The sequence below is a fragment of the Pseudochaenichthys georgianus genome, unplaced genomic scaffold (assembly GCF_902827115.2).
Source record: "Pseudochaenichthys georgianus unplaced genomic scaffold, fPseGeo1.2 scaffold_475_arrow_ctg1, whole genome shotgun sequence".
NCBI lineage: Eukaryota > Metazoa > Chordata > Actinopteri > Perciformes > Channichthyidae > Pseudochaenichthys > Pseudochaenichthys georgianus.
This window is the reverse complement of record NW_027263039.1, coordinates 149,911-163,024: the sequence shown is the minus strand read 5'-3', so window position 1 is coordinate 163,024 and position 13,114 is coordinate 149,911. Positions and strand designations below refer to the sequence as shown.

Genomic DNA, 13,114 nt, shown 5'->3' with positions numbered 1-13,114 from the left:
AAAAATCGCATTAAAAAAAATGTTATCGTCAAAAAGAGTAAAAATAAATCTAGTTCAGTCAGACAACTCACGTGTTCCTTTAACGTGTTTATTAGAAGCAGCATATAGTTGAGTTTGGCGACTACAGTAGGCTCGGGCATCATCACTCCATAGATACACACAGCACGATGAGTGATGATTAAATAACTAACCCCCGAGCCAACAGGTGGAAACTGGGGTGGAAGGTGGGGTGGAAGCTGGGGTGGAAGCTGGGGTGGAAGCTGGGGTGGAAGCTGGGGTGGAAGCTGGGGTGGAAGCTGGGGTGGAAGCTGGGGTGGAAGCTGGGTGGAAGCTGGGTGGAAGCTGGGGTGGAAGCTGGGGTGGAAGCTGGGGTGGAAGCTGGGGTGGAAGCTGGGGTGGAAGCTGGGGTGGAAGCTGGGGTGGAAGCTGGGGTGGAAGCTGGGGTGGAAGCTGGGTGGAAGCTGGGGTGGAAGCTGGGGTGGAGCTGGGTGATGCTGGGGTGGAAGCTGGGGTGGAAGCTGGGTGGAAGCTGGGGTGGAAGCTGGGGTGGAGCTGGGTGATGCTGGGGTGGAAGCTGGGGTGGAAGCTGGGTGGAAGCTGGGGTGGAAGCTGGGGTGGAGCTGGGTGATGCTGGGGTGGAAGCTGGGGTGGAAGCTGGGGTGGAAGCTGGGTGGAAGCTGGGTGGAAGCTGGGTGGAAGCTGGGTGGAAGCTGGGTGGAAGCTGGGGTGGAAGCTGGGGTGGAAGCTGGGGTGGAAGCTGGGGTGGAAGCTGGGGTGGAAGCTGGGGTGGAAGCTGGGTGGAAGCTGGGGTGGAAGCTGGGGTGGAAGCTGGGGTGGAAGCTGGGTGGAAGCTGGGGTGGAAGCTGGGTGGAAGCTGGGGTGGAAGCTGGGTGGAAGCTGGGGTGGAAGTGCTCGAGTTGACTGCCTGAACTAGCTCGCAGGCTTCGCCCCATATATTTAAGTCAAAATAAACTGTCATTCATTTTGAATATCTGATATATTTCTATTGCATTAAAACGTTTTAATTTTACAAAATAAAACCTTATCATCGTAAAAGATTGCATTCAAAAATATTATCGTCAGAAATAGTAACAATTATTTCTATTTATTTAAGTCCAAATAAACTGCCATTCATTTTGACATGGTTGTTTGTATTTATGTTGTTTACAAGCCCTAAAAAAGCGTCTTAAATATTAAATCTTGGACTGGACAAACGTTGTATGATAAACATTAATTATCCCTTAAAATAAAATGTAAGCAGGTTTATTGTTTGAGTTGAACTTGTCCTTTCTGCAGCAGGGAGCGCTTGATTCGATGCGTTTAAGCGCTCGACATGCAAAGTATAAATAATGCATCCTCTCAAGTGAAGGCCAACACTCTGGAGTATGCCTGCAGCTGTGTGCATCATTCTGCACGCTAAGGACATGACACATACCCACATATATAAAACTATAACAAGTAACAGCTTTGTGCAAATGTTGTGGTTGTAATAGAGGTTTTTAAAGAGTTCCAATCGTCCCAAAATGCATCAACAACTCGGCCTCCTCTCTTTCGCTCTGTCCACTCAGAGGCAGATCGCTCCCCTTCGCTCCCGTAGCCGGAGATAAATGCAGTGTTTCTAAACGGAGGCGTAATTACAGCTTTCATCCTCCGGGCATCAGGAGGGCCTCCCACAGCGTGACACATGTGGAGCAGCTCTCAGAGCGCCGGGGGGGGGGCGGAGGGTGGAGGAAAGCACGAAGACTTAGCGGCCAAAAAGGTGCCCGATATCACCGACGTCCACTCGGTGTTTCGTGCGGAGGCAGAAGGGAGGCGACGCGAGAGAAACCTCCGTGGTGCACTCGGTGGTTCTGCAGTTTGAAGTGAAGCTATTGCACTTAGCAGGATACTTGCTGAGAGAAACAACAAGTGCCCAATACCACTGGCGTCCAGACACTAGGGAAGGGAACGAGGAATCGAATATTCAAAATCATCCAGGTATTCCAATATGAGTTATGAATATTTTTATTGTAATTATTTTTTTTGTTTAAATATCTTTTTTTGGCGGGATGCCTAAGTTGATTACATATTATCAAATGGAATAATTCAATGTATATAATAATAATTCTCTCTCTCTCTCTCTCTCTCTCTCTCTCTCTCTCTCTCTCTCTCTCGCGTTTATGTCCAAATCCATCAGAAAACCAAGTTATGTCTTAAGCATGAAAGCTGTAGGTCTATAGCTGTCAACTGTTCAAACTGTGATCACCAGTTCAATACATTTCACAAATTCTACTTGGTTGCTATACTTATTTGAACATGTATTTATTTATTTTGTATAGGATATGTACATTTCGGTTAATCGGTTAACCGTTTTTTTGGGGGTGGAATATTCGAATATACATTTGCTTTCAAATTCCCATCCCTGCTAGAAACTAGGGAAGCCTCAGTCGTTCACTCAGTGTGTGTGCAGTTTTACCTCTCATGCAAAATGCACCTCTGTACGTCTTTTATACATCGACATGTGTCCCCGGTGCATCAGGGAACTCACCAGGTGTCAGAAACACAACCCTCTCTTTTCCTCCGAACCCACATCTCTAGAAACGGGGCTGCAACGGATCTGATTTGAATGTTTCTGACGTCAGAAAAGGGGTGCCCCGCCTATATGGGCAACTCTCCACCTATCGGGGGAATGAGGGACCGCTCGAAAGCGCTGGATACGCTGTAGTACATATGCCAGGCCTGTAGGTGGCGCTGTAGCCTGCCACACAAGCAGAATCAGCCCTTTCAAAAACAGGGCTGGAAAGAGCAAATAGAGCGACATGAGGCATGGCTACAACGCAGGATCTGTTTGGTATTTTGAAAAAAAAACTTCACAGTCATGTTTTATATGTATGGCCCTACGATGTCTGTTTCAAATATAGCATGATAGGTCCACGTTAAGTGAAGCTATTGGAGCACATAGATAGGAAATGTTCCTGAATGAAAACGTAATTTTACTTTCAAAAGGAACCGATATCACCGGCGTCTACTCGGTGTTTGTGCTGAGGGAAAAGAGTGTGCAGAAGTAGAGACACCTCCGTAGTTCACTCAGTGTTATAGGGCCGACGTGTTCCTGCAGGGTTATTGCTTTTGGGTTTGTTTCTTCAATGCACTTTGGAGAGAAGCGTCAGCTAAATAAAACGTGACTTTACTTTCCCCAATCTCACTGGCGTCTGGAAACTAGAGAAACTCCGTATTTCACTCACTGGCATGCAGTTCTACACAGAGCAGGTTTAAGTGGGCTTCAGTCGGGTCGGGCTCATAGACAGGAAACGTTCCTGTTTCTTAAAGCCTTTTGAAGTATCGAGAATAATTTACCCACATCTGATTGATTTTGTTGACAAGGTAATACGCCTCTAGTGCCATGTGCGTGGCCCTCGGCTAAAGACGTGTGGACCCCCCTGAGCTACACTACATACACGCATTAGTATTACTTGTATCATAGCAGAAGGGGGAGAGAGAAAAGGGGGTTTCTCTCCCTCCCCCTCCCCCAGACACCCCCCTCCTCCTCTTTGCCTTCTGGCTCCACAATTGGAAGTCCATTTGCTCTGCTCCCCCCCCCCCCCTCGCCATGGGCTATGTCTATCATCAGGGCTCAACATTTGAAGCAGAAGTCAGAATGCCCCACTCGGGGAAAGGCTATCAGGTCCAGATGGGGCTCTGCTTTGCAGGCTCTTCAGATGTGTAGTTAGGAAGGTCATTTGTTTATATGTTATGTTTTGTGGAAGTCAATAATATTTGTGTTCATCAGCTTCAGTTTGTGCAGTATCATAATTCTTCTGTTTCATTTCATTATTATTTATATCGACTAGTGTTATTGATCTCTTGGTGACATGTACAAGTCAACTCGTCTCATTTAGAGTTAGAAAATACGGTTGTTGGATCCGTAGTACTGCACTTAACACAACTTTAAGTACTTGTATTTCATTGGATGCTACTTTATACATCTACTACACTTGAATTCAAATAGTGTCGATTGAGGTAAATGTATTGTTGTAGGGTAAAAAGATAACACTTTATTGATGTCTTGGTTACTTAGCGGATAGAAAGATAAAAAAAAGCTCCTCCTTTCCAAGCTAATGCATAAAAGTGTGAACACTTGAATGCATCAATGAATTAGCATCTCATATTAGAGCTTATATTATTCTGACGACCTCAGCCCCCCCACAGCGCTCCGTGTCCCGGCGAAACATGAAAGCTGGGAGCAAAACACACGAATGTCATGACAGCTGGACGCAGAAAGCCTCTCAGGGTCACAGACGGGAGATCAATAGTTCTGCTGACGCGCAGTTAGAGACTCAGAGTGCTCAATCTGTCATTTCCCACGCAGGCCAGCCAGTTACAGCCAGTTACAGCCAGTCACTGCCAGTTACTGCCAGTTACTGCCAGTTACAGCCAGTTACAGCCAGTTACAGCCAGTTACAGCCAGTCACAGCCAGTTACAGCCAGTTACAGCCAGTTACTGCCAGTTACAGCCAGTCACAGCCAGTTACAGCCCGGTACAGCCAGTCACAGCCAGTTACAGCCAGTCACTGCCAGTTACTGCCAGTTACAGCCCGTTACAGCCAGTCACTGCCAGTTACTGCCAGTTACAGCCCGTTACAGCCAGTTACAGCCAGTTACTGCCAGTTACAGCCAGTCACAGCCAGTTACAGCCCGGTACAGCCAGTCACAGCCAGTTACAGCCAGTTACAGCCAGTTACTGCCCGTTACTGCCCGTTACAGCCAGTTACAGCCAGTTACAGCCCGTTACTGCCCGTTACAGCCAGTCACAGCCAGTTACAGCCAGTCACAGCCAGTTACAGCCAGTCACAGCCCATTACAGCCAGTTACTGCCCGTTACAGCCAGTTACAGCCAGTTACTGCCCGTTACAGCCAGTTACAGCCAGTTACAGCCAGTTACAGCCAGTTACAGCCAGTTACAGCCAGTTACTGCCCGTTACAACCAGTTACAGCCAGTTACAGCCAGTTACAGCCAGTTACAGCCAGTTACTGCCAGTTACAGCCAGTTACTGCCAGTTACAGCCCGTTACAGCCAGTTACTGCCAGTTACAGCCAGTTACAGCCAGTTACTGCCAGTTACAGCCAGTTACAGCCAGTTACAGCCAGTTACAGCCAGATACAGCCAGTCACTGCCAGTTACTGCCAGTTACAGCCAGTCACTGCCAGTTACAGCCAGTTACAGCCAGTCACTGCCAGTTACTGCCAGTTACAGCCAGTTACTGCCAGTTACTGCCAGTTACAGCCCGTTACTGCCAGTTACTGCCAGTTACAGCCCGTTACAGCCAGTTACAGCCAGATACAGCCAGTCACTGCCAGTTACTGCCAGTTACAGCCAGTCACTGCCAGTTACAGCCAGTTACAGCCAGTCACTGCCAGTTACTGCCAGTTACAGCCAGTTACTGCCAGTTACTGCCAGTTACAGCCCGTTACAGCCAGACTGACAGACTGACGGAGCGTAATGTTGAGATGAATGAGCACATAATACTGTCATCGTGCGTTTAAACCACTGCAGCTTAAACACTCTGCCATACTTCCTCCCTCTCCTCTCCCTCTGCATTCCCTGCACTCAGTCTGTGTTTGGAGGCGTGGAAAAGAGGCTTCTCAGCGCCTATGAAACACTTCTTAATGCCTTATTCTAAGTACTGATAGTTCAACGTTTCTCCTCAATAACCCTCTAACGAGTGCTTGTTTGTTGAACGTAAGGAAGTTGTTGTTCACGAGTGGGGCTTAACGTGCTCAACGTGCTCAATGTGCTCAACGTGCAGCCGCAGCACCAACAGTCTCCCATAACAACACAAATGTGGTCAAGACATGAAACTACAAGTGTTAGCTGTGTCAACATGACTTCAGATCAGGTATTTCTAACTGATATGTTCACTAATAAGCTGGTACTTTGGCTCTAACACGCATGTTAACACGCGTGTTAGCATGCGTGTTAGCATGCGTGTTAGCATGCGTGTTAGCATGCGTGTTAACATGCGTGTTAGAGCCAAACTATGCATGTTAACACGCATGCTAACGACTAGCGACTAGTTGATGGTGGATACGTGCACCTTCATCTAAGTGTTCATTGCAGCCACAGACTGACGGAGCGTAATGTTGAGATGAATGAGCACATAATGCTGTCATCGAGAGTTTAACCACTGCAGCTTCAACACTCTTCAACTTTCTCCCTCTCCTCTCCTCTCCTCTCCCTCTCCTCTTCCCTCTCCTCTCCTCTCCTCTCCGTCTCCCTCTCCTCTTTGTCTCCCTCTCCTCTTCCTCTCCTCTCCCTCTCCTCTTCCTCTCCTCTCCTCTTCCTCTCCTCTCCTCTCCTCTCCTCTCCCTCTCCTCTCCTCTTCCTCTCCTCTCCTCTCCTCTCCTCTCCCTCTCCTCTCCTCTCCTCTCCTCTCCGTCTGCATGCCCTACCCTCAGACTGTATTTAGAAAAGAGGCTTCGCTGTGCACACCCGCTGCTGAGCTGCAGGTATTTACTGGGAGACGCTCTCAACAACATGAGGAGGACTCACACCTTTCTACGGGAGAAGGACGCGAGAGTAGAAACCCTGCCCTGCCTTTAAGGAGAAGGCAACACTCGTCTGGATCGCTCTCGAGGCCAGAAGTCACCGCGCTCTCAGCTCTTAGACAAATACTAATATGATCCGGGGGAGAGGAAGACAGACGGAGAGGAGGACGTGGCTGCTGAGAGGAGAAAGGAGGGAGGCCGGCATGACGACCACAGCCATGTTCTGGGGGGGGAGTGAGAGGGCTGCGCATGCTGTCAGAGACAGAGCGCTTTATGCTCTCATGTTTTGGAGAAAGAGAACAATAAAGCTTATTCGGACGGGCTAAGCAGAGGAGACATGGAGATGAGACAACATGTCTTAAGTTATGTCTACACATGTCCAAAGATATACACTCTTTGCAGCTTTCACATCTCACACCCCTTCTTGATACCAAAGGGAAGCTGCACAGAGAGGACTGAGGATTCAGACGGATGTTTTTGGAGAAGACAAAATCTGCTTTGAGCTAAACCCGCCGTGATGCCAGTTCCCCAATGTTTGCTGCAGACATGATACAACTGTACGATTGGACAACAACACACCTCAAAAGGGTGGACACTCTATATCCAAGGGAAAGTCTCTACATGTCTGGAGATATTGACTTGATGTGATTTGAAACTGAGAACACCGGGAACTCCCCGTGTCTCAGGTTTGGAAACAGCATGTTGACGCCATGCATCCGTCCACAGCCCGGAGAGAGATAAGCAGTGTGTCAAGATGCTTTTGGTCGATAACAGATCAGATACAAGTGGAACACGTCCATCCTAGATTGTCTAAGTCCTAAGTTGTGAAAATAAATGTCCAAAGATATTGACTATTATGATGATTAATGATTACAAACGGAGAAATGCCCAGGTTTCAGAGGAAGAAACGGCCTTTTCTGACACGTTTAGGCCTCGAACGTTGCATTCTGACACCATGCATTCGTCCAAAGTGAATATGCACAGAGAGAAATAAGGAATCAGACACAATGCATCAATACCCAGTTATCTAAAGATGTTGTTGGTCGATAACAGATCAGATACAAGTGGAAAATGTCCATCCTAGATTGTCAAAGTCCTAAGTTGTGTCTCTAAATGTCCAAACGTACTGAAAACCAGGAGATCCGCATGTCTCAGAGAAAGAAACAGCCTTTTCTGACATGCTTAGGCATCGAACATTGCATCTTGACGCCGTGCATTCGTCCGGAGTGAGAAAGCACGTAGAGAAATGCAGAATGTGTCCTCACCCTGCATCTGGTAGCTGTACGGCGCCTGTCCGGTCTGCGGCGTGGTGAACCCCGAGCTGTACCCCAGGAACCCCGTCTGTCCTGGAGACTGAGACTGGCTCAGACCCCCCTCTGTCTTTATGCCTGCAAACAAGGGTCCTCAACATGTTAGTGACACCTCATCGGTTCCATGCACAACAACAGTCAACACGCGGCTGGTCTGTTAGCTTAGCTTAGCTTAGCTTATACGAGACGATAATACTTTAAGGTCAGCCAGTCAGTAGTCGTGTGCCTATTTAACTTATGGGCAGAGCACACTAAGGGAAACAATCCTGAGTTGAACGATCAAATACAAAATATATATTATTATAATTAGCTGTAAGAGTTGCACACTTAACTTGAATACCCAAAGTCTCTGCACCGAAACCAGCGGATTGGACATTATTATAAATAGACCGTTCTTATCTTAAGAGTTGCACGAAACTCAAAATACACAAAGTCACTAAATCAAGACATGACAAACAAACAACATTTTGATCGGATACTAAACCCAAGAACTATTTTAAGTACTTGTATACTTTATACATATATTACACTTACGTTCAAAGGCAAATATTGTAGACGGAGTACAAACAATATCACTGTGTATTAATATAGGATACAAATAAGAAACTTTATTGATGTCTTCTCAAATCCACCAGATACGTACCAGCATAACAAGAAAATACAAGTGTAGTACTATATTAGAGATATTATGCATATTAAGTACTTTCCCTACTTGAAGTTATATTATGCAATAACTTTACTGCACAAAGGATGCTTCAGTCTGACCTTATTGAATCTGAATCTCACAGATGGCAAACGGACCGTACTTATATAGCGCTGTATCCAGTCTGTACGACCGCTCAAAGCGCTTTACATGTCGTTCACCCGTTCACTCAGAGCAGTGCCCCGTGCTCTAGGACCTAACATCCACACACTCAGGGCAACTCAGGGTTAAGTCTCTCGCCCAAGGATACATCGACATGTTGACTGCGTGGGCTGGGATCGAACCCACAGCCTTCTGGTTGACCGCACTCCCTCCCAGCCACAGTCACCCATCTCACAGATGATCTGACTCAAGATGTCTCCGCTTGTGTGGAAGTGTCTTTCTGTCTCGTTGCTAAACCAAACGGCGCGTTGGGACTGCGGTCGTTTGATACATCTCGTATGTAATCATGTCCTGCAGGTCGTGTGTGAGAAGACGCAGCCGTAATGAAACATACTGCGCGTGTTTGTGGGGGAACCGACCTCTGCTTACATTCAATCAGTCACGATGCAGTTCAGACTCAAATAAACACCGTGAATTCCTGCACATATTGGAGAGTCTTTCGGAGTCGAAACACTGAGAAGACTTTGGACAAATAAAGCCCACAGCGAGCCGTGGACTCCGCGTTCACTCTGCCAGGGGAAGGTGTTTTGTTTGCAGATTGCTATCTTTAATCTACGAGAAGAAGAGCCTGACAAGCAGATTCGGTTTTATTCCAGAACATGCCGGCTCTAAACAAGAAGTCAGCTGCTCTGAAGGAAGTCCTTCAGAGATATCTAGATGGAGAGGAGACCTGTACTTTCTACTTCTCACATGTTGAACTCAAATACCTGTACTTTCTACTTCTTACATGTTGAACTCAAATACCTGTACTTTCTACTTCTCACATGTTGAACTCAAATACCTGTACTTTCTACTTCTTACATGTTGAACTCAAATACCTGTACTTTCTACTTCTCACATGTTGAATTCAAATACCTGTACTTTCTACTTCTCTCATGTTGAACTCAAATACCTGTACTTTCTACTTCTCACATGTTGAATTCAAATACCTGTACTTTCTACTTCTCACATGTTGAACTCAAATACCTGTACTTTCTACTTCTTACATGTTGAACTCAAATACCTGTACTTTCTACTTCTCACATGTTGAATTCAAATACCTGTACTTTCTACTTCTCTCATGTTGAACTCAAATACCTGTACTTTCTACTTCTTACATGTTGAACCCAAATACCTGTACTTTCTACTTCTTACATGTTGAACTCAAATACCTGTACTTTCTACTTCTTACATGTTGAACTCAAATACCTGTACTTTCTACTTCTTACATGTTGAACTCAAATACCTGTACTTTCTACTTCTTACATGTTGAACCCAAATACCTGTACTTTCTACTTCTTACATGTTGAACCCAAATACCTGTACTTTCTACTTCTCACATGTTGAACTCAAATACCTGTACTTTCTACTTCTTACATGTTGAACTCAAATACCTGTACTTTTACTTCTCACATGTTGAACTCAAATACCTGTACTTTCTACTTCTCTCATGTTGAACTCAAATACCTGTACTTTCTACTTCTTACATGTTGAACTCAAATACCTGTACTTTCTACTTCTCACATGTTGAACTCAAATACCTGTACTTTTTACTTCTTACATGTTGAACACAAATACCTGTACTTTCTACTTCTTACATGTTGAACTCAAATACCTGTACTTTCTACTTCTCACATGTTGAACTCAAATACCTGTACTTTCTACTTCTTACATGTTGAACTCAAATACCTGTACTTTTTACTTCTCACATGTTGAACTCAAATACCTGTACTTTCTACTTCTCTCATGTTGAACTCAAATACCTGTACTTTCTACTTCTTACATGTTGAACTCAAATACCTGTACTTTCTACTTCTCTCATGTTGAACTCAAATACCTGTACTTTCTACTTCTCACATGTTGAACTCAAATACCTGTACTTTCTACTTCTCACATGTTGAACTCAAATACCTGTACTTTCTACTTCTCACATGTTGAACTCAAATACCTGTACTTTCTACTTCTCTCATGTTGAACTCAAATACCTGTACTTTCTACTTCTCTCATGTTGAACTCAAATACCTGTACTTTTTACTTCTTACATGTTGAACTCAAATACCTGTACTTTCTACTTCTCTCATGTTGAACTCAAATACCTGTACTTTTTACTTCTTACATGTTGAACCCAAATACCTGTACTTTCTACTTCTCTCATGTTGAACTCAAATACCTGTACTTTCTACTTCTTACATGTTGAACTCAAATACCTGTACTTTCTACTTCTTACATGTTGAACTCAAATACCTGTACTTTTTACTTCTCACATGTTGAACTCAAATACCTGTACTTTCTACTTCTCTCATGTTGAACTCAAATACCTGTACTTTCTACTTCTCTCATGTTGAACTCAAATACCTGTACTTTTTGCTTCTTACATGTTGAACTCAAATACCTGTACTTTCTACTTCTCTCATGTTGAACTCAAATACCTGTACTTTTTACTTCTTACATGTTGAACACAAATACCTGTACTTTCTACTTCTTACATGTTGAACTCAAATACCTGTACTTTCTACTTCTCTCATGTTGAACTCAAATACCTGTACTTTCTACTTCTCTCATGTTGAACTCAAATACCTGTACTTTCTACTTCTCACATGTTGAACTCAAATACCTGTACTTTCTACTTCTTACATGTTGAACTCAAATACCTGTACTTTCTACTTCTCTCATGTTGAACTCAAATACCTGTACTTTCTACTTCTCACATGTTGAACTCAAATACCTGTACTTTCTACTTCTCACATGTTGAACTCAAATACCTGTACTTTCTACTTCTACATGTTGAACTCAAATACCTGTACTTTCTACTTCTTACATGTTGAACTCAAATACCTGTACTTTCTACTTCTCTCATGTTGAACTCAAATACCTGTACTTTCTACTTCTTACATGTTGAACTCAAATACCTGTACTTTTACTTCTCACATGTTGAACTCAAATACCTGTACTTTCTACTTCTCTCATGTTGAACTCAAATACCTGTACTTTCTACTTCTTACATGTTGAACTCAAATACCTGTACTTTCTACTTCTCTCATGTTGAACTCAAATACCTGTACTTTCTACTTCTCACATGTTGAACTCAAATACCTGTACTTTCTACTTCTCACATGTTGAACTCAAATACCTGTACTTTCTACTTCTCACATGTTGAACTCAAATACCTGTACTTTCTACTTCTCTCATGTTGAACTCAAATACCTGTACTTTCTACTTCTCTCATGTTGAACTCAAATACCTGTACTTTTTACTTCTTACATGTTGAACTCAAATACCTGTACTTTCTACTTCTCTCATGTTGAACTCAAATACCTGTACTTTTTACTTCTTACATGTTGAACCCAAATACCTGTACTTTCTACTTCTCTCATGTTGAACTCAAATACCTGTACTTTCTACTTCTTACATGTTGAACTCAAATACCTGTACTTTCTACTTCTTACATGTTGAACTCAAATACCTGTACTTTTTACTTCTCACATGTTGAACTCAAATACCTGTACTTTCTACTTCTCTCATGTTGAACTCAAATACCTGTACTTTCTACTTCTCTCATGTTGAACTCAAATACCTGTACTTTTTACTTCTTACATGTTGAACTCAAATACCTGTACTTTCTACTTCTCTCATGTTGAACTCAAATACCTGTACTTTTTACTTCTTACATGTTGAACACAAATACCTGTACTTTCTACTTCTTACATGTTGAACTCAAATACCTGTACTTTCTACTTCTCTCATGTTGAACTCAAATACCTGTACTTTCTACTTCTCTCATGTTGAACTCAAATACCTGTACTTTTTACTTCTTACATGTTGAACTCAAATACCTGTACTTTCTACTTCTCTCATGTTGAACTCAAATACCTGTACTTTCTACTTCTCACATGTTGAACTCAAATACCTGTACTTTCTACTTCTCTCATGTTGAACTCAAATACCTGTACTTTCTACTTCTTACATGTTGAACCCAAATACCTGTACTTTCTACTTCTCACATGTTGAACTCAAATACCTGTACTTTCTACTTCTCTCATGTTGAACTCAAATACCTGTACTTTCTACTTCTTACATGTTGAACCCAAATACCTGTACTTTCTACTTCTTACATGTTGAACTCAAATACCTGTACTTTCTACTTCTCACATGTTGAACTCAAGTTACTTTGACTTGAGTAAAGAAGTTTAGTCAGTACTTCTTCTTTCACCAGAGTATTTTAAACACGAGTATGTGTACTTCTACTCGAGTGAAGGATGTGTGCTTCTTACCATAAGCAGGGATGCCATAAGGCTGTCCGGGCTGAGGATAGCTAGCATACGCCGCGGCCTGCTGCATTCCTGTGGTGTACTGCGTCTGCCCGTAAGCTGCCATATTTTGGGATGAAGGGGTCGGAAGAATATGCGGATATGTTCTGCTATTTGAGAAGAAGAAA

The 13,114-nt window shown here is 43.6% G+C and overlaps 1 protein-coding gene across 13 annotated transcripts in view; it reads right to left on the bottom strand.

The window, feature by feature from the left end:
• The window catches only part of eya1 (EYA transcriptional coactivator and phosphatase 1), a 127,125-nt gene that overhangs the window by 49,361 nt on the left and 64,650 nt on the right, over positions 1–13,114 (bottom strand). For 10 of the 13 annotated variants that reach the window (XM_034078738.2, XM_034078736.2, XM_034078743.2 and 7 more), the window contains 2 exons: positions 12,951–13,096; positions 7,791–7,913 (listed from right to left, as the gene is read on the bottom strand). In XM_034078738.2, coding sequence (XP_033934629.1) covers positions 7,791–7,913; positions 12,951–13,096 — 269 coding nt within the window. The remainder of the gene's footprint in view (positions 1–7,790; positions 7,914–12,950; positions 13,097–13,114) is intronic. The other 3 variants (XM_034078742.2, XM_034078749.2, XM_034078746.2) reach the window with 1 other exon arrangement.